At 38.5% G+C, this 22,773-nt stretch overlaps 1 protein-coding gene across 1 annotated transcript in view; it reads right to left on the reverse strand.

Moving 5' to 3' along the window:
• LOC124798259 (anoctamin-8) overlaps positions 1–22,773 on the reverse strand; it is a 197,921-nt gene that overhangs the window by 28,983 nt on the left and 146,165 nt on the right. The window contains exon 10 of the mRNA XM_047261579.1: positions 16,246–16,301. Within this exon, the coding sequence (XP_047117535.1) occupies positions 16,246–16,301 (56 nt within the window). The remainder of the gene's footprint in view (positions 1–16,245; positions 16,302–22,773) is intronic.

The following is a 22,773-nucleotide window of genomic DNA, read 5'->3' on the forward strand; positions in this document are numbered from 1 at the left end:
TATCCATCTGCTCCAATTCTGCATGAAATACTTGTAAATTCATTTGGTGACTGAACTGAACTGAGAACTGGTTCAGGGAAAAGCATACAGCTGAGAGAATGGCCCTTCTTAGTCCTAATAAGTAAATATTGTCATTCAGTTGTAGTACTCATCCAGAATTTCATATCATTTAGAGTTCAAACATATCTAAGAGCATTAATACTCCTCTACCTGTGGCAGTTGTTTGGACATCCTCACAGTTTCTTATTGCTATCTTTAATACTTTTAGGGACTTTCTGTGTGTATTGCTTGTTCACAAGTTAGGCGCACTCAATGAGGAGGATATCAGCACCCTTATGGAAATAGTAGGAATGAATGAGGGAACTTCCTCCCTGCAACCAAAAGGGTGCTGGGTTCAGTGCATCTGGTTGGAATTTGCACATGGCAGTCTGACAGGAAATTATGGCTGGAATGTGTGCATCAGCAGTTAGGTGGATCACATACATTATGTGATCACCAACTTCTGGGCACTACCATAGTAGTCGAATACAGCCAGTAGATCCTCTAGCACCAAGTCATTGATCACTTCCTGCTGAGCTGTGTCTGCAGGAGCTGAAAACTATACTGGGAGGTCTATAGTTCAGAATGCCACTTTAGAAGTGCTGAACTCCTCATATGAATAAAACACAGAGAATATGCCCTCAGCAGTTCAACCCAACGAGCAGAAGGTAACAAAACATGATAAGATGTTACACAGTCCCCACAGAGGAGAAGTGGATCCTCGACATCTACAGAGTCGTATGGTTACACCATATGGAATGTATAGTACACTGGGACTTCTTCCAAGTTTCTGGTGAGGGAAAGTGAGGTACGATGCTTCATTAAAGAAGATCATAACAATACCTTTATCCTTCTTCCCACTGATCTTCTCTTTCCAGTGGAGGTTGTAACCTATTAACATTGGTGTATCAGTACCTTTAAAATCTCTTTACCTAATGAGGCTTAGGCTGAAAAGTCTTCTCTGTGTTGGTAATTTCAGCTGCTCCATCTATGTCATGAACCCATAAATATTTCACTGCTGTAAAGGTGCCATTTTATGAGTGAGGTTTTTCTATGCTTGCCTTTTCCCCCTTGCTAATGAAACAAAATGCTTGGCTGGGAGTTCAAGGAATGGAATGGATGGTTTCCTAAGGTAAGACATCATACTCCAGTACTTCTTCAATGGACGAACTCTTCTCAAGCTCACACGCAAAGTTTGGACAGTTTGATGGTTTTCGTCTCACTCCTTTATGTTTATGTTTGCTCATTTGCCATTATTCTTTCAGTGGCTACATTGGCAGTGATGATGGTTTTGGTGTACTGTTTGTTGTATTTTGTGCAGCTCTTTGTTGCGATTTCACTTCCAGTTTCTGGCGGTTTCTGTACTTCACGTGACTAGTCTGCTGGTTACCAGAGTGATAATGGATGCTTTCTATTGCAGTAGCATGTGTTTATGCTTTTGCTGCCAGCCTAGATCTGGGTGAACATATCACCTTTGGCAACAGGCTTATTAACCACTGAGATGAATGTCAAGAATGTGGGTGGCTGCATCAATTCATATTATTACATCTCAGCCTAAGGAATTTGTCTGATGAGTTTATTCTCGTACATCTTCTTTTCTTCCTGAAAACTTCTACAATTTAGGCTCCATGCTGAGTCACTGGAGCAACTCTCACAGAACTGTGCATACAAGTAAGTGAACACGGCTTTAAGGGCTGCCATTCCACATTTGCCTCATGTTACCTGCTACTATAATGAAGCGTTGTGTGACCATGTTGCTAGCACTTCAGACATCACAGGAGGTTTGGTAGATATGACCACATTTTTAGATGGAGGACCCTTTCCTTAGTGTAATTCAGCAAATTATACAAACCAAAAGTAATAATACCAGCATCAGTCTTTCCAAACTCATCACTGACTCACTTCATTAAGTTTTTGAGTTCTGATACTACTTCATAAGACCAATATGTTGCATCAGTATACACAAAAACATGCCAGGAGACCACACACTTGTTAAAGTGAAGGGAACTATGATTTTCCATCACATTTTCCTACCCTACTTAAAAAAAAAGTAGTTGTACAATTTGATAAGCTATTGTCATTTCAATAAACATTATTCTGAAGCAGTTTACTGATTTTTGAGCTGGTTGTATACAGCACTTAACCCGAGATTCGTGTAAAAAATAAAATGCAATCAAATTGAACTCATTATCTGCACTGTAAAATGTTAGCCATCAATTACTTTCCCATCAACTGGGACCCACTTTGACTAGCACAAGTGAGTTGTAGTTGTCAGTTTGCAGTCTAATGACACTACAAAAGAAAGAATTTTATGTTGAGCAAATACTAGTTAAAGAGAAGTAAATAATAAAGAAGTAGCTGTTAATACAAAAGATGGGAAGCAAATATATCAATATACTACTCAAGTGCTGATGAAGTACAAAATAATTGTTATGACCTGCAAGGTTAGCACACAGGATTATTAACATCTTTTGTAACGAGTGCAGATAATTAGTGTTTCAAAATGAATTCCTGGAGTCTATTCATATTTAATGAGGAAAAAAGTTAAAGGCCTTTCAGAGACAATTTGTGACAGAGTAAGTTAAGGAAATTTGGACTATTTGAACTGAACAGTAAGTACATATAGTTTGACAGCAACCAATAGTGACCAAACATCTCTAACAAATGTGCTATACATGATTGAATAGCAGGCAGTACATAACTCACATTAAATTCTACACAAGTCATAGTTCACAGGAGTGTGAAAATTTAACTACCAAACACCCAAATTGTGTGTAAACTGTGAGCATTACGTCCTGGTGATATCTAAGGTTTTCTTGGAGTGATTGATAGTCTGCCCAATGTAAGACATTTGCATGGATTGAATTATAATACACACCCAGCTTTCAGAGACCTAGATCATTGTTAACTTTACCAAGCATACATTTTATCTTGGCAGAAAGGAGTGAAATACACTGCATGTCATGTTTCTGTGGAATCTACCAAACTTCCCAGATACTGGGCCAGCGGAAGGTAGATAAGCAATTTTTGGCTTCTCTTCCTCAGTCTCATTCTCAACTTCTTTTTCCAATTTTCTTGATTTTGAATGCATTGCCCATTCAATTTGACGATTTGAGACTCCATTCCTTCAGAACAGCACTTGTAAGCATTTTAATTCTTCAGTGAGGCTTTTCTTGTCTCAATGTGTTCCAGCTCTATGGACCAGAGACTTTAGCACCAAATTTCTCTGTGACAAAAGGTGACGGCTCGAGGCATAGAGACAGAGGTCAGGGTGCATAGGTTTTCCATACACACTGTGGCCCATAATCTGTTCATTCTTCTCTTAACTGGCACGTCCAGGAAAGGTAGTTGTTCCTGGTTGTATTACAGGCTCCCATTTCTTGGCATATGATGGTACATCTGGCACTGTTGAACATGATCATTTTGGTGGTCCGGAATTATGGTGTTGGGATGCGGAATAGGCCGTGTGGGTGTACACATCTCCAACATGATACACTGACGGTCAATGTTATTGTGACACTATACTCCTTCCCCAAGTACGTCCGTTTCAGAGATGCATTAGGTCTCAACTTCATTTTTATGGATGGCATTGCACCACTGCATCATGCAGTGCAGGTGGAGCAGCTCTTGGAATGAGAGGATATTCAGAGAATGGACTGGACTGTTCATTCCTCTGACTTAAATTCCATAGAGCACGTGTGGGATCATTGGGACATACTGCAGCACGTCCACATGCACCAACGACCATCCAGCAACTGACAACTGTGTTGTCGGAAGAATGGAATGCCCTGCCACAAAAACTTTCTGCCAACCTTGTAGCCAGTTGGGAGCACATAGCACTGTCATCTGTGGTGATCACATACCCTGTTCAGGACTTTTAATAAAAGTTTAGTTTCTGTTCATCTTGTTGTGTATTTCTTTCAGTTACCTTGTATACTGTGCTGTATTGCTATGCATGGTCCAAGTTTCACCAATCTTTGTTACTTGGCAGACACCTCATGTGTTAGTTACTTTCATATTTAAGTTTTGCACACTAGTGAAGCTCCCAGCATATTCTCCAAAATAACAAACCAATTATTGGAACTAATTACAAATAACATGAATTGAGGTTTCACTACAGAAAAATATTTTACATCAATAAGAAATAACATCGAGGAATATATGCTATATCCAACCAAAAGGAACCATCCAATGATGATGATTGTGCTACTATCAACATTCAGATTTTATGCTGCAGGCTACTGGCCAAACATGATTTCTAACAATACACATTTTTCGGCTGTTGGAGAAGTTCATGAGTTCTTGTTGTTCCCCTCCATCATTACAACATGAAACCTTCAATAAGAAATACTGCGTATGCAAGATATATACCTGTGGACAACATATGGTAACTGAGTCAATAACTGATATAGCAGTACTGCAAAACTAATTTAGATCAACATGAAACCCTTCTCATTTGATCTAAGTTTAATGTTACACAACATAGCAAAATTGTGAACTGCGTTCCTTTCCTGAAGTAAGGTCAAAATTGATCTCCAGTCAGCTAAGTCCTCCAAAATTTTAGGAGCTTATGAATGTAGAAATGTGTTGCTGAATACTTCATCATCCCTTTTAACTATAACAGAAACATTTCAATAGTGGTATACCCCTTTATATGTTGTAGTTTACACTTTGGAAGATAATAGCTCTGATGAACAAATATACTGAGAACTCTTTGGTGGTTTGGTGAGTTACCATTTCACCCATTGGAAAGGTTTGGTTGAGAAAAACATCCTCATCCCATGACCAGCTAGAGAAATGTGTGTTGATTCAGGCAGAGCTCCACATACTTGAGCAAGCTTTATACAACAGAGGTGCATCAGATGCCTCAGAAGTTTTACTTCAACAGCCAACTCTTCTTGTTCCACTCATTTCCAATTTCCTTTCTCATGTAGTTTACTTACTTGCCAACTGTTTTCCTGCCTCTTCTAACTTCAAATATTTTTGAATTTTGCCTATTGCTGTTTTATATTGATTGAACTCCTTTTCTCAATGTTATGCACTATCTTCCTTGACTTAGGGTGAAGGGCAACTATTCTGCCTATCTTTGAATCATGCCATTTTGATCAACTTTTTCCTGTTTCTTTTGCTGATGAATGACACACACCATGAAAGCTAGCAAACAGGTCAGCTTTTGTAGGTGTTGCTATTACATTACTGCTTTGCATGTAGCTGCTTATTTTACCTATATTTTGTTACACAAAAAGTGTGATTTAATGTTTCTTTTTACAAATAGTGACAATATATAGAATCCTGTTGATATGGAATAGTTGGAAGATGAAATGGTGATCCACAAAGGTGTCTACTGGTCTCAAGGTCATGCTTTCAATGTGATATCAATGAATTTTGCTTCATTCTACTTGGGCTTTCAGATTTCACATGAAGATAACATTAGTTTAATGACGTTATATATGTCAAAAATGTAGACTTTCACGGCCAGAAATATCATGTCCATTATAACTATCCAGGCTGTTGTGCCGTGGTCGGTTGATGAATTCTGTGTCAATTGACACAAGGTTCATCAACCGACCACGGCATAACAGCCTGGATAATTATAATGAACATTATACAGGGTGTTACAAAAAGGTACGGTCAAACTTTCAGGAAACATTCCTCACACACAAAGAAAGAAAATATGTTATGCGGACATGTGTCCGGAAACGCTTACTTTCCATGTTAGAGCTCATTTTATTACTTCTCTTCAAATCACATTAATCATGGAATGGAAACACACAGCAACAGAACGTACCAGCGTGACTTCAAACACTTTGTTACAGGAAATGTTCAAAATGTCCTCCGTTAGCGAGGATACATGCATCCACCCTCCGTTGCATGGAATCCCTGATGCGTTGATGCAGCCCTGGAGAATCGCGTATTGTATCACAGCCGTCCACAATACGAGCACGAAGAGTCTCTACATTTGGTACCGGGGTTGCGTAGACAAGAGCTTTCAAATGCCCCCATAAATGAAAGTCAAGAGGGTTGCGGTCAGGAGAGCGTGGAGGCCACGGAATTGGTCCGCCTCTACCAATCCATCGGTCACCGAATCTGTTTTAGAGAAGCGTACGAACACTTCGACTGAAATGTGGAGGAGTTCCATCGTGCATGAACCACATGTTGTGTCGTACTTGTAAAGGCACATGTTCTAGCAGCACAGGTAGAGTATCCCGTATGAAATCATGATAACGTGCTCCATTGAACGTAGGTGGAAGAACATGGGGGCCAATCAAGACTTCACCAACAATGCCTGCCCAAATGTTCACAGAAAATCTGTGTTGATGACGTGATTGCACAATTGCGTGCGGATTCTCGTCAGCCCACACATGTTGATAGTGAAAATTTACAATTTGATCACGTTGGAATGAAGCCTCATCCGTGAAGAGAACATTTGCGCTGAAATGAGGATTGACACATTGTTGGATGAACCATTCGCAGAAGTGTACCCGTGGAGGCCAATCAGCTGCTGATAGTGCCTGCACACACTGTACATGGTATGGAAACAACTGATTCTCCCGTAGCACTCTCCATACAGTGACATGGTCAACGTTACCTTGTACAGCAGCAACTTCTCTGACGCTGACATTAGGGTTATCGTCAATTGCACGAAGAATTGCGTCATCCATTGCAGGTGTCCTCGTCATTCTAGGTCTTCCTCAGTCGCAAGTCATAGGTTGGAATATTCCGTGCTACCTAAGACGTCGATCAATTGCTTCGAACGTCTTCCTGTCAGGACACCTTCGTTCTGGAAATCTGTCTCGATACAAACGCACCGCGCCACGGCTATTGCCCCGTGCTAATCCATACATCAAATGGGCATCTGCCAACTCCGCATTTGTAAGCATTGCACTGACTGCAAAACCACGTTCGTGATGAACACTGACCTGTTGATGCTACATGCTGATGTGCTTGATGTTAGTACTGTAGAGCAATGAGTCGCATGTCAACACAAGCACCGAAGTCAACATTACCTTCCTTCAATCGGGCCAACTGGCGGTGAATCGAGGAAGTACAGTACATACTGACGAAACTAAAATGAGCTCTAACATGGAAATTAAGCGTTTACGGACACATGTCCACATAACATCTTTTCTTTATTTGTGTGTGAGGAATGTTTCCTGAAAGTTTGGCTGTACCTTTTTGTAACACCCTGTATATGTCAGTTATTCTCATGTTCTACTTGCCTATGCAGCAAGAGGAATGCATGGTGGTAACAGCACAACATCTAGTGCATTACTGTTTACTTCACAGACTAATGCTGATGGAGAGAGACACTACCTCTTCTGGGAATGTGTTTATTAATATCTTACTAAATAGACCAATCAGTTACAGAAATATCAGTTATAAAATCGTTCTTCAATCACGTTAACCAAAAAAGCAATTATTAAACACTTTCAGAGAATTGGCACTGCAAATGCTTCATATTTTAAAGACTGTTTATGATCAATCTACTGACTTACAACTACAAATATCTTATCTGGTGACTACTTTCCAAACTCACAAGGGTTCTGTCTACCTCATTTTACAAGCATTTCAGGGATGTAGGACAAAATGAAATGTGTCTCCACTTGTCTGAGAAGTAAACATTGTAAAAACAGTCCATGACAGATTAAGACTGCCAGATCAAACATTGAACCTGGAGTCTTGTTGTCATAGGAAATACTTTTACCAACTGAGCTATCCAGGAATACCCACAATGATACACAGAATTTCAATCTGTCAGTGCTATCTCATAACTTCCAGACTTGTTTTGACTGCATTTTTGGCACTGCATAGTGACAGAGTAAGAAACAATAATATGTACGGTGCTAGTAGTTTTTGAGATTGGGTTTCATGTTACAACCGATTTTCTTGATATTAATATTTTAAATGTCAGATTTACTGAAAGGAGATTACTTAAAAAACTGGCAGCTGATTATGAATGTCTTCAATTTCAAATGTGTGGAACTTTAAAAGTAAAGATACAGAACTGGCAGCTGATTATGAATGTCTTCAATTTCAAATGTGTGGAACTTTAAAAGTAAAGATACAGCACTATGTAAACACTACACAACATTATACACATAAGTGCACATACTGTTTACAGACTAGTAGTAACTTTCACAACATACATCTACTCTGTACACTGTAAAATGGAAATAGCAAGCAATACATCACACAGAATTCATAATACCAAATGAACTGAATTTTATGATTAAAACTGCACATTTTAGTACAGTAAAGGGATAACATAATAAAAATAAAAACATGATAAAGAATATTGACATAATAAAAAAGAAAGGAAATACTCATAAAAAAATCTGAAACATTGCTGTATCAGATGCAAAGCCAGCATTTTACAAAGTGTCTGAAACTGAGCAACAAATTTAGTTCATGTTAGGCATCATTAGGGTTGAACCTGGTAATTTATGTCTCTAAAGCATAATTTTCAGCACAGAGAAATTATGTAACTTAAAATTACAAACATATGGATTACTGCCCAAGCATTTAGTAATAACAATATCACAAATTGGAAATCAAGCCTCAAGCTTAGTGTAAAACAGTCTGAGTTTTGTGTCTGTCTGTCTGGATAGCACAGTAGTCTAAGAGACAAAATATCTGAAGATGACTACTTTTCATCAGTCGTAAAAGGAAGATTTCCTATTATTTGTGCCAATTCTTTTTATTGCATACAAACACAATAAATCACAAGGAAAGGTACAAACTAAGTTGAGAGAATGTCTCCTGCTTGTATTACTCCTCATAGTACACTGTGCATATGTAGGTTGCCAAGAAAAGGTAGTACACAGCTACAAATATGCGCAAATGACATAGGTATAACGCATTTTCCTGTTACCAGTTGGCTGTATGGCATGATTAGAGTTTACTTGCCACATAGCTCTATCAGTTACTGTATGAATGCTGTAAATAGGGTGCTAGGACTGACAATATCAGTTGGAAGGCATGCAAGCCACTTCAACTTTCGTAGTTTCTTTATTAAGTCAGCAAAGCTAATTATTATAAATTATCCACATTAACAGTTTTGATGTATTACTGTCATCAACAGGTGTGTGTGTGTGTGTGTGTGTGTGTGTGTGTGTGTGTGTGTGTGTGTGTGTGTGTGTGTGTGTTGTGGGGGGGGTTATGCATTTTTAAAGTAGCTTCCTCCAAAGCTAAAGAAAACACTACTGTATACATAAATGCCAAGAATAATTTTACTGAAATATAAGTAAATTTCACTGCACAATATGATAACATGAAATAGAAGTTAGTCTGTGTTAAGATGTGCCAAGGCTACAGAAACAAACATCGCTTTCACTTTATGATATAGTTCAGTTAAATGTACTTATACTTTAATACAGTTGTCAACATTCATGCATATACAAATGTCTTCATTAAATTTAGACAAAACATTTTCCTTCTTAAACAATGGGAAATCCAGGATGTAATGTAACAATATTATGAGAAGGAAAGCTGTTACCCACAATATAGCAGAGATACTTAGTTGCAGATAGGCACAACAAAAAGACTTTCACAATTAAAGCTTCTGGCCATTAAGGCCTTTGTCAACACTAGACAAACATGCATGCACGTGTGTGAATGTCTGTGTATGTGTTTGTCTAGTGTTGACGAAGGTCTTAATGGCTGAAAGCTTTAATCGTGAGAGTCTTTTTGTTGTGCCCATCTGCGACTCAGCATCTCCGCTGTATGATGAGTAGCAAGTTTCCTTCTCATAACATTTTGCTTCTTATTATTTCACTTCTGTTGATGGCAATAATGCACCAAAATCAGCATTGAATATGTTATGACAATTAGAATTTCTGACTTGTAAGTTTTATTGTAGGAGGTCAAGAGTCACAGTACAATTAAATAATATATACATATCTGAAGACATATTGATACAACAAGGTAAAGAAAGATAACATTTTATATATGAAGATGGTTTCTGTTCTTTCGGACATGGCTGGCTGAACATTGGGAAATCTCACAACAACTAACACAACACAACAAAATTAATACTTTGCTAGCTTGGAATCACTCTGTGAAATTAAACGGGTCTCCACACACTTTGCTGAAAAATATGGTAATAAATTTAAGACCAGGAAGTCAATAAATTTGGAAAAGTTGTAAAATGTTTACAATTTATAATAAAACACAACTTACTATAAAAAAAGACTTAGACACCTATTATTCCTTCTGTAAAGCTGCCTGTCAGATTTGTCAGCAGAATGCAATATGAAAAGAAATGCCAAATTATGACTGAAATTAATGAAATAAACGGGAAACTGATAAATCAAATGTGAGATAATGGGAAAAAGAGAATATAACTCATGAGTCAAACTAACAATGATCTATAGGAATAAAGACTGTAATAAAGTCTTTTTAAAATCTGTAAACCCCTTCAATAACTAATGTCAAGATAGGAATTCTGCAAGGACAACAAAATTAAAATTAAGGTAATTAAGGTGCATTTATCTTATACAGCAAACTAATTTTTCCATTCTCTGTCTATCAACAATAGAAGCTGGGGAACAAGTGGTGGGTGAAGGAAGGAGGAAGAGTAGGGCAAATGTCTGTCTAAGACTACAACTACCAATACTTTGCAAGAGGTAGTGGATATACGCACTCACATATTATAACAGTGGTATAAAAGTGCTTCAAGGACAACAGATTTAACCAAATAATATTAAAGGCTTATAGAAAAAAAGATCATGCTCTCAATGCGATAATGTAGTTATTTAAATATAAGTTTACTCATACAATGAAATTTTCTTGTCACATGAATTTGAGAAAGGAGACTTTTAATGGACATTATGACCTGAGGGTACAAAATAATCTAAATCTGACATGTGTAACAAAAGGGATTACATATAAACAGCACAGCAATATGGAACTGCACCAAATGGAGTTGCATGGAACGAGTTACTAGTTTGAAATAAAATCTCTGCAACAGTATATTAAATATATGAGAAATCAACTTGCTTATATGCACTTGAATAATTGCTAAGATTCTTAATTTTTGGCGTTACTAGTTATGGGGCTTTCTTTGTCTTGTATGCAGACATTTTGAAACAATTATGAAAAATATTTTTAGTTTTTAGAGTTGGAATTAATGTCAAATAAAGAATTCATAGCAACTCTTTATAAATTACATGATACATATTTTGTTTGGTGCAGATGGTACACACAAATGGGAAGGATCACTGCTAGAATGGCTAAAACCAAATAAAAATTATCTTAAAATATGGATATATCACCCATCAAGGTCATTTATCTAAAACTCTTCATATGTGTACAATAGATGTTTGAAGGAAAATAAATATGATGGCTACAGAGGCATAATTTGTTGAAGAAAGAACAATGAGCAACTAACAATTACAGTCAACAGATTCATAAGAGTTTTGAATGAATTACCACTTGGCGAAAAACTGAAATTTTGCTTGAAACAATAAAGTACAAGCCAACACAACCATTATTTAAAGAATCATATTTCTCAAAACAGAGGATGATTTCTCGTTGTACACTCTAACCTTATTTTTCTTCAAAGTGCAAATGTGTAGTTTCACTTAAGTGATTAAAACACAGAAGAAAAGAACAGCTCAGGTCAAAGATCTGGATAACAAGATCACAGTGGCTCTTGATAATGATCTATAAATTGAAGAGACACCAAAACTGATGTAGCATGCCCACATGTTGACTTTGTCAAGTGTGCATCCTGTGTTTAAACAGTTAACCGACATTCAACATCTGCACTTCAGTAATGAAACGGGAAGAACGTACAACATGGAACTTATATTTTGGGAAATATGACAGAGCAAATGGTGCATATGTTAATATACACAGTTTCATGAAATACTTAGCTTTATGTCAACTAATATCTCATTTATGACTGCTATGTAACCTGTGACTCGGGCTTCTGTAGTCTTTAGATTTTTTAACCTTCAACCCCAATATCTATTGCACACAAATGCAGAGTTTTACCAATAAGTTATCTTTATGTGTGTTAGAAAAGACAAAACTCTGCCAGAGGCATACTGCAGAGGTGGTGAGATAGGCTCCTGCCAAGGGTGCAGGTATATTGAGGGTGGGAAAAAGAAAAGACAGAAGAAGAAGAAGAAGAAGAAGAAGAAGGGGGAGCATGGTCAGTTTAAAAATTAACTGTGCGAGGTATGTGATGTTTCATACCCCTCATGGTCCTGTCTTCCTCCTATGAGAAGAAGACTTTCTTTCGGCTCATGACTGTAAGTGCATGCTGTTGTTACAGCGTCATTTCTATAGTGTCACAGAACCAAGAAATAATGGACACTATGGAACATACAAGGGGTGTTCAATACATAATGCATAACACTTTATTCCTGGAAGCAGGTTGGTTATATATTACTTTCTTCTCTTTTGGTTGCAAAATCCTATTTTTCAACATAATCTCCATTCAATGCAATGGCCCTATGCCACCTTCATGGGTGGGCATGTATGCCAGCACGGTACAACTCCACCGGTCAACATCGGAGCCAACATTTGCTCCATCAGTGACCTCTCCATCACCCTCATACTGCTTCTTGTTGCGTGCATCCTTCATTGGGCCAAATGGATAAAGTTGGAAGGGGGTGAGATCCACGCTTTAGGGTGGATGGGGAAGAACAGTCCAATGAAGAAGTTTTGTTATCTCCTCTCGGGTGCACAGACTTGTGTGGGGACTTGCGCTGGCATGGAGGAGAAGTTCATTTGCATTTTTGTGGTTTTGAAGATGCTGAAGTCATTTCTTCAATTTCCTGAGGGCAGCACAATATGCTTCAAAACTGACTGTTGCAGTATGAGGGAGGACAGCAAACAGAATAACCCCTTCAAAGTTCCAGAAGACTGTCACCATGACTTCACCAGATAGGAGTGAAGCTTTCATTTTTTTTCTTTTGATAAGAGGTGGTGAGAAGCCACTCCATGGATTCTCATTTTGTTTTTGGTTTGAAGTGACGAATGCATGTTTCATAGGCTGTGAAACAATCAGCCTTGTAATGCACAAGCAATTCCACAAATATGGTCCTTTGCTGATCTTAATAATCTTTTGTTACGTGACAAGGAGCCCTGGAGGCACATGTCTTTGAGAAACCCAACTGGCAGAAGACAGTGTCAGCACTACCAATAGAGACATCCAGTTGAGCAGCAAATGTTTGTGCTGATCACCTCAAATGAGAGTGTGCACACAATCCAACATTGCAGGAGTCATGACTGTGCGCACTGACCAGCATACAGGAGATCGGCCATGTTTGTGCGACTTTGTTGCGATGATGACAAGACACCTCACCCAATGACTCACTGTGCTGTTGTTCACTGCCAGATCTTCATAGACATTCTGCAAGTACGTATGAATATCTGCAATGTTTTAGTTTTCTGCCTCTCTGCTTGGAACGCATCTCTGTTTCTTTTTTGTGTCATCAGTCTTCTGACTGGTTCGATGTGTCCTGTTCCACTACGAATTCCTCTGCTGTGCAAACTACTTCATCTCAGAGTAGCACTCGTAACCTATGTCCTCAATTAGCTGCTGGGTGTATTCCATTCTCTGTCTTTCTCTACCATTTTTATCCTCTACAGCTCCCCCTAGTACCATGGAAGTTATTCTGCGATGGCTTAAACACATGTCCTATCATCCCTTCCCTTCTTCTTGTCAATGTTTTCCATATATTCCTTTGCTTGCCAATTCTGCAGAGAACTTCCTCATCTCTTATCTTACAGGTTCACCTAATTTTCAACTTTCTTTTGTAGCACCCTATCTCAAATGCTTTGATTCTCTTCAATTCTGGTTTTCGCACAGTCCATGTTTCACTACCATACAATGTTGTGCCTCAAATATAGATTCTCAGAAATCACTTCATCAAATGGCTCTAGAACTTAGAACTGCTTAAAGCTAACTAACCTAAGGACATCACACATATCCATGCCCGGGGCAGGATTTGAATCTGCGACAGTAGCAGTCGCGCAGTTCCGACTGAAGCGGGTAGAACCGCATGGCCACCAGGGCTGGTAAATTGCTTAATCAAATTAAGGTCTATGTTTGGTATCAGCATACTTCTCTTGGTCAGGAATGCCATTTTTGCTAGTGCTAGTCTGCTATTTATCTCCTCTGTTACAGATACATACCTAATATCACCACCATGTATCAGAACTTTAGCAGACTGTTGAGGCTGAAGTGGGACTATTTCACGATGTCCCACAACAAATTCTACATTTTTTCAATTGAAATTGGCTGAGAAAAAGAAATGTTTTGCATTACTTATTGAACGCTCCTTGTAGTTTGAGTGACAACAGTGCACTTAGTGTGTTACTATTTTGCCTCACATCTTGTATACAGTTCCATATAGTTCATTTATCAAAGGAGAATCCCATTACTTAACAACATACACACACATACATACTGACACAATGTCCAGCTTATGATGAACAAAGTATATTAAGTCCACTTTGCCCTGCTGGTGGGTTTTAGGCAAGTCTACATGACTGCCCAGCCAGAAAACAACACATTGCCTTGATTAGCGTGTCTGTTGTAACATGAAGATGCTCTGTTTTTCTCCATCACTGTACTGTCGCCATTCATTTGCATTATTCATTACACATCAATCTGGTTAGTGAATGGAGTGTTTCAATGAACATTAGCTGTTAACACATTGACTGCCATGAGACTGCCAGCAGCCAAAGCAGAGTCTCACACCTAACAAGTGCCTAGCCTGGTCTGGCAGTGAAACATCCAGAACTAAGCATAATGCAGTCAACATGTTAATTGTTTCCAGACTTTTACTTTCAAAATGAACTATTGTTTCTGTTTAATTTTACAAGCCAAGTTCCCAAATACCAACACTATAGAAATCATCTCCTTATTTGGTAACAACATATCTGATGTATCACTATCACTGAATTATTAAACTGCATGTCAATGTGCTGACTAACAGCACAGATGTGGCTTCTCATTTTTCTACTTTGAAGATTTTTGAAGGTGGGTGTAAGAGATGTTTGGGTAAAGATATAAATAGCTTTGAGGATATTGATGACAATGCCAGTGACTGTGACACCTTGGGAGTGTACTTTCGGGAAATTAAAAACGATAAAAAACTATGGTCACATTTAGTTACCATATCAATATAACAGGAGCTGCTAAAGTTTACTTCATTGGCATAATTAATGAGTTTTGCTTTTATCAAAACAAGGAAATGAAAAGTAAAATTATAATGAAACACATCCCTTGAAAATGGATGTTTTCTCAACTATTAATTGTAAATTTTTCTTTTATTTATAATTAATAGTGAGGAGTAAATACAATTTGTTCTTTATCACATCATATTAAAAACAATGTACAGTCAGCCATAAACAATAAAATATACATTTTATTTCATTTTCACTTTTTTGCAAAGTTTATACAATTTGAAATTTATTTACTAAATTAAATGATTTTGCGGTGTACAATAATTTTAATCAATATAGTTCATTTAAATTCAATAATGCTTTTCAGGGGAGTTGCTGTGGCAGTTCTAAGAAGTGGGGAATCACCTTGGTAGTATCTTCATGTTTTAAAACAATATTTAATTTGGTTTTAGTCGTTCAAGTTGGAGTACTTCTTTTGCGAGTACTCTTACTGTTGCTATCCAGTAAGCCTTCTCATTATCAAGATAAGCCACTCATTTTTGAATTTATAGGCGTGAGTGAAATGTACCAACAATTTTTCACTATCCGCATCTGATATTTCAGGAGATAAAGTATTTGTCAAGCACTTTTAGAACAGCTTGACTAACAAACATTATCAAGCAAAATGAAATTCAACTGAGGGAGATGCGAATATTTTCTTCCACACAGAATATCAAAATCACAAATATTTTGTATAATCCTTCCTGAGCCTAACATTTACTAAATTATACACTCAATTTCACATTTTATGAGAATCATGCAGAATAAACTGAATAATTCACAACTCAATTTGCTTTGGATGTTGCTGCAACAAAATACAGTCTGCTGAAATAACATCAATAGCAACAATACTGTAAACATTGCAAAGTGATAAATGACAAGCATCAAACAGCTGACAACTCTACGACTGTCTCTGCAATACAGATTGCAAATTTATTACAACAAATACAAAGAAGCACTTGATAATGAAAAAAAAATGCATAATGTACACAAGCAGAACAAACTAGCCGTTTTAATACAAACCAATGCTACTTTGACGATTAGATGATTTTCATACTTCGTATCAAGCCTGTAGTTTTCTGGTCAAAAAGAAGAAAGACTGACTTAATATTATGGTCATATGAAATAAGGCTTTACAGGCAAGAACTGTTTATATCAGAATTCTTTCATAATGAACATTAATAATATGCCTACACATTATCTCACCAAAAGTAATCAGAAAGAGTTTTGAGTGATCAATGATGCCATGTGAGTCATGAGCACTGCTTTAAAATTATTAACCACTGCAGAATGATCTTCACATCGGATGACTAAGTAAAATTAGAGGAATAATAGAGAAAAGCTGAGGACAGGCAAAGCTCAGCTTCAGATGAATTATGGGTGGCATACACATAAACTTAAAGAACACAAAATCCTTCATCTTTCGTCATTATAAGACAAACTCCATCTTCCCCCCCCCCCCCCCCCCCCCCCCAATGCAAACCTGAAAGATGATGGAATAAGTTTCAACAACTATTGCACAAGGTCCTAATCAGTGTGGTGTACTTACTACTGGGCTAGTGGCACTCTCAAATCTTATACAGTGTTATTTGATTCTGTACCTAGTCAGTTTTCAAGAGCATCACTGACATTCAAGTTTCAATGATGGTCTTGACAAAAGGACACTATGAGTTGGATGAAATAATAATACGTAAGATTTGAATGTGGCACTTACGCAGTAATAATAATAATAAAAAAAATCTCAATCAATGCCACCCTAACAGAGGACTAACTGCTGGTGCTTACAATAGCATGGTCACTAAGTTGGAACAGCTTTATTGAGGAAGAGAGAAAAATTTGTGGACAGGAGAATGTTAAAAGAATAAGGGCATGATAAGGATATGACTGAGGTTGTGGAGTAGTACGAAGGTCACTCCATAAGAAATGCACACTATTTTTTTTTTAAATCCATCTTTTATTCTACATGTTTGAAAGTTTTACAGTGTGCAGATACATCCTTTAGGAACAATATTTTCATTTCTCCACATGATTTCCATCCCTCTCAACTGCCTTACGCCATCTTGGAACCAGCGCCTGTATACCCAAACTGTAAAATTCTGGACAAACCTGTTGGAGTCACTGTTTGGCAGCATGCACAAGGGAGTCATCATCTTCAAACCTTGTTCCACGAAGAGAGTCTTTCAGTTCCCCAAAGAGATGATAGGAGCCAGGTCAGGACTGTAAGGCGGGCGTTTCAGTGTTGTCCATCTGAGTTTTGTGATTGCTTCCATGGTTATTTGACTGACATGTGGCTGAGCATTGTCGTGCAACAGCAAAACATTCCGCTTTTGCAGATGTGGTCAAACACGACTCAGTCGAGCTTGAAGTTTCTTCAGTGTCGTCGCATATGCATCGGAATTTATGGTGGTTCCACTTGGCATGATGTCCACAAGCAAGAGTCCTTCAGAATCGAAAAACACTGTAGCCATAACCTTTCCAGCAGAAGGTGTGGTTTTGAATTTTTTTTTCTTGGGTGAATTTGCATGATGCCACTCCATTGATTGCCTCTTTGTCTCTGGTGAAAAATGATGGAGCCATGTTTCATCACCTGTCACAATTCTTCCAAGAAATTCATCTCCACCATTCTTGTACTGTTCCAAACCTTCACTGCATACCATTTTTCTTGTTTCTTTGTGTGCCACTGTCTACATCCTGTGAACCCACCTGGCACAAACCTTTTTTAATGCCAACACTTTCAGTATTCTGCAAACACTTCCTTCTCCTATCCCAATGTAGCATGACAATTCGTTCCTGTGATGCGTCTGTCAGCAGCCACCAATTCATTAACTCTCTGCACATTGTCTGAAGTGTGTGCAGTACGAGGCCTACTGCTGCGAGGACAATTCTCAATATTGCCGTGCCCACTTTCGTCATGTAACCTGCTTGCCCACCGACTAACTGTACTGCAATCGAACAGCAGCATCTCCATACACCTTTTTCAACCTCTTGTGGATGTTTCACACTGTCTCATTTTCACAGCACAGGAATTCTATGACAGCTCATTGCTTCTGACGAACGTCAAGTGTAGCAGCCATCTTGATGACAAGCGGGAAGGATGTATCTACACACTAAAACTTTCACACAAGCAGAATGAAAACTGAATTTTTACAAAAATAGTGTGCATTTCTTTTGGAGTGACCCTCATAGATGTTTTGGTCATGTGGACTGAGAGGATAGTGGATGTTTGGAAGTGACAGTTTCTGTCAATGCAGTTTAGTGGAACAATTGCAGTGGGTGAAGAAAGGGGGGGGGGGGGGGGGAGGAGAGGATCCAAGAGATGTAGGTATTGAAATAGCTGTACTGGTTGCCAAACCTCATTACACTACCAACTTTACATTCAGTAACCAATTGTTTGTGGCTAGTCGCGTTCACGAGAGTTGATTGCTGGCTAGTTGCCATTCTCACATAAAAAGACACACATTAGTTGTAGCATGTGTCGTGGTTGCTGTCACAAATTAAAGCACACTGAAAGTGATTGTGATAGGGTTCAATAGGTGAGGGTGGGTGCATGTATGGGACAGGTCTTGCACAGGGAAATTATTACTACAAGATGAGGGGAAGGGGGGAGGAGTTATATGTGATTGAAAAATTGGACTGAATTATCTGATGACAATATTAGGGTGATAGCACACGAGAAACTTCTTAATGTCAGAAAGCACAAAAAAATATATTGAGTATAAAATTATCTGGTAAAAGTGATAAGTCTTTTTTTAAATTTCTAGCTGTTGTTAGAAATTGGAAAATTGAATTACATGTTGTTGCAGCAAACATAAATGGCTAAATTGATGTAAACAAATATGATACAAAGACAAACAAGAATCTGATACTACATTTCAAACACAAATGATGTGACATTCATGTGTCACTGTATAGGCACTATGTAAATTTACAAATAAAACTTTCAAGTTGGAATGAGCCTTTCATGTCCAAGGAATCTCTTAACTGTATTACATAAATACTCTAGGGTGCGCATTATAATGAAATTCAAGACAACATACATCTCATTTCTCACTCCTTTTTTCCCAATTTCATGCAATTCTATGAGGGACAGTTACACAAAGTAAAGGAGAAGCTCAGTATGGCAGCTGAATCTGCAATGCAACTCTTATGTATAGTATATCAACCAAATAATTATTTTTTTTCTTATTATAACAATAATGACATGCAGTCAAGATTGTCTGCATACTTTTGGGAAGGTAATCTACAAATCATCATTGAATAAAAAATGCTGCATAACTGCTCTGTGTGGATCTGCTGTGTAAATACTACACAGTGTACAGCCACAGTATACCATTATTGCTTGCTACGCGTATCTTTGTGTTGGAAAGCAATTCTTGAATCAAGGCTGCATTTGATGGCATCGAACATTTCACAAGATGATTTTGCTACTGAGGAAGCAACTGTTGCTCACTTGAAATTAACATATGAAAGTAGAGACTTGTTGCAGGACATATACCAGACACTGAACCAATCGTTGACTGTCTGCACGTCTTCCCGTATTTCTCTACTGTCTTCTGACTCTGCAACCTCCCAATAGACAACATTATTGTCTGTGAATGGCCTCATGGATTTTCCAACGTTACAGTTAAATAGTATTCATTTGTTGCAGTCAAATGGAGTATACAAATTTTTTTATACCTTATTGACTTACACTGTATTCTTTAAACTAAATTTTCATTCCAGTGAATTGAAAATTCATCATTCCTGAAGGAACAGCAGATGCACTAAGCAAAGTATACCAACAGACGGAAATTGAAAAAAATCGGTAAAGTCCATTAAGTGATACTTTTCTCAATGACAATACATTTGTCATACACAGTAACATTAAAATAAACAAAGAAATGATGAAATTATCGTGTAGAATGATTTGATAAATATACTTTGGTGAAAAAGAAGCCTACATCTATGATCTAGTGATCATCACACCAGATGATGCATCTGCTTGTGGCAAGAACGGTCACAGTTTAATATTATGGCAAGTTTGCATTAGAAAGATGCATCTTTCCTTCAGTGGCACAGTATCACGTCACCTGATACGGCGATGGAAAAGAGCATGACTTGAACAAGACATCTACAAAGCTATGAAAATCTTGACTCAAGGAATAATATCACAACATTCCCAAATCTTTACAAACTTTAACAAGCAACATGATACTGAGATAAAAAATTCTGAGAATAGCTAATAAGCCTCATATTTGAACTACAAGCCAGGTACAATGTAACCGTGTGTGTGTGTGTGTGTGTGTGTGTGTGTGTGTGTGTGTGTGTGTGTGTGTGTGAATTACTTCAGACAGAAGAAACAAACCTTTTCTAAGCTTTCAGACAATCTTGCTTATGTGGCTAATGACTGCTCAATGCATCAGCTTTAGTAGGCCATTTCAGGTTGTTTTCCTAACAGTGGGCAGCCAGGGTAGCACAGGCACAGATGGGCAAACAGCTGATATGCAAGTAGAGGTGGCCATCCAGTGCATGCATGCACAGAACCTGTGTACCACAACCATGTGGCGGGTAGCATACACTACCTGCGCCTACCCTTTCATAACACGATGAAAAACCATTCTCAGGAAGTGTGTTTAGTTGCCACATAATATGGATTTATGAAATGCTACCATTTCAACCCATTTCTAGTTTCAAGATAATGTAGATATTAGTCAGGTACCAAATCAGTTAAGTTGAGTGGATACCCAATACAATAAGATTATACTTAGACACAGTTCTTGCATTTTTTTCAGTGTTCTGTAGTGCGTGTATATAGTCATTTGTTTTGAAAGCTAGTGACTGCTTGTTTGCATTAGTCAGCCAGTCAGGCAGCAGCAGCTGGCTGAGATATATGCAGCAACAGGGAAATAACTGATTTTGTGACACTTTACGAGTTCCTAACCATGTGCTTTGGTAGTTCATCTTCTTGAATTTCTGTGTGTTGATTTAATATTTAATAGACACAATTCTTGCATTTTCATTTGTGTTGGAAAGTAAACCTATTTTGTGACATATTACAAATTCTTAATCAGTAGTAAATTACTTTGTCTCCCCTGAGTGCTCTGGTAGTTTGGTTTTTGAACCTATGTGTTAATGTAATTTATTAGACACAGTTCTTGCGTTTTTGTCAGTGTTTACAGCAGAGTTCCGTAGTGCCTGTCAATAGTCATTCGTTTGTCCATGTAGTGCAATTCTTCACAGTCTTTAGTATGGATAGGGACTGTGATTGCTGTGTGCAGATGCGAGTCAAGTAGGTGACACTTCGCTGTCAGCTTCAGGCTGTGATGGCTTCTGTTACATAGCTCAAGATTGCAGTGGATGGGCATCACTGTTGTGGGATGGCTGTGGGGACTGGTCCATCACAATCCACTAGTCCTCCAATCAGTCTGCACCAATGACTAGCCCAGTTACTTCCCGTACTGACATTCACCCCTCACCAGTGGTCGAGTGGGAAGTCACCTTGGGGCAGGGCAGGTGGCGAAAGACTTACCAGGGGACAAATATAAGGCCTCCCCAATTAGTCTAACAAACAGGTTCCAGGTGCTGTCTGTGGCTGACACTATCCCTCAGCCAGATGCAGTCACTTTTCCTGTTTCAGAGGAAATCTCTCCACCTGCAAGAACCGAGCAATCACAGAGGGTGGGATTATTGGTAGTTGGGAGCTCCAATGTTAGGCGTGTTATGGGGACCTTTAGGGACATGGCTGCTAGGAGGGGCAGAAAGCCAATGGGGACTCCATGTGCATATCAGGTGGAGTCATTCTCAACGTGCATCAGGTCCTGCCGGATGCCATGAAGATCACAAGAAGCCACTAACTGCAGTTGGTGGCTCACGTCAGATGAGATTCTCTCTGGTTTCAAGCAGCTGTCAGAAGTGGTAAGGACTGCCAGTCCTGCTTGTGACATGAAAGCAGTGTTCACTGTTTGCAGCATAGTCAAGAGGACCATTGTGGACATCTGGTACAAAGCCGAGTGGAAGGTTTGAATCAGAGGCTAGATGGTTTTGCAACCATGTAGGCTGCAGATTCCTCGACTTGCGCTATAGGGTGGTGGGGTTTTGGGTTCCGCTAAATAGGCCAAAAGTCCATTACATGCGGGAGGTGGCTACATGGGTAGCAGGGGCTGTGTGGTGTAGACTAGATTGTGTTTTAGGTTAGAGGGTCTCGGGGAAACACAGAAACAGCTTCAGTCTCAAAGGGAAGAATGTAGATCTAGAAACCTTTGGTATTAGAGTCGTAAACTGTTGTAGCAGTGATGGGAACATACCAAAGCTCCAAGTGCTAACAGAAAGCACTGATGCTCAAATCGTTACAGGCACTGAAAGCTGACTGAAGCCAGAGGTAAATTCAGCTGAAATGTTTGCGAAGGACCTAACAGTGTTAAGAAAAGATAGGCTAAACACAGTTGGTGGTGGTGTGTCTGTTGCTGTTAGAAGTTTATCTTGTAGCGAAACAGAAGTGGATAGTTCCTGTGGATAAGTATGGGTAGAGGTCATTCCTGGCAACCGGAATAAAATAATAATTGTATCATTTTA

The sequence above is a fragment of the Schistocerca piceifrons genome, chromosome 5, assembly GCF_021461385.2.
Source record: "Schistocerca piceifrons isolate TAMUIC-IGC-003096 chromosome 5, iqSchPice1.1, whole genome shotgun sequence".
Lineage (NCBI taxonomy): Eukaryota > Metazoa > Arthropoda > Insecta > Orthoptera > Acrididae > Schistocerca > Schistocerca piceifrons.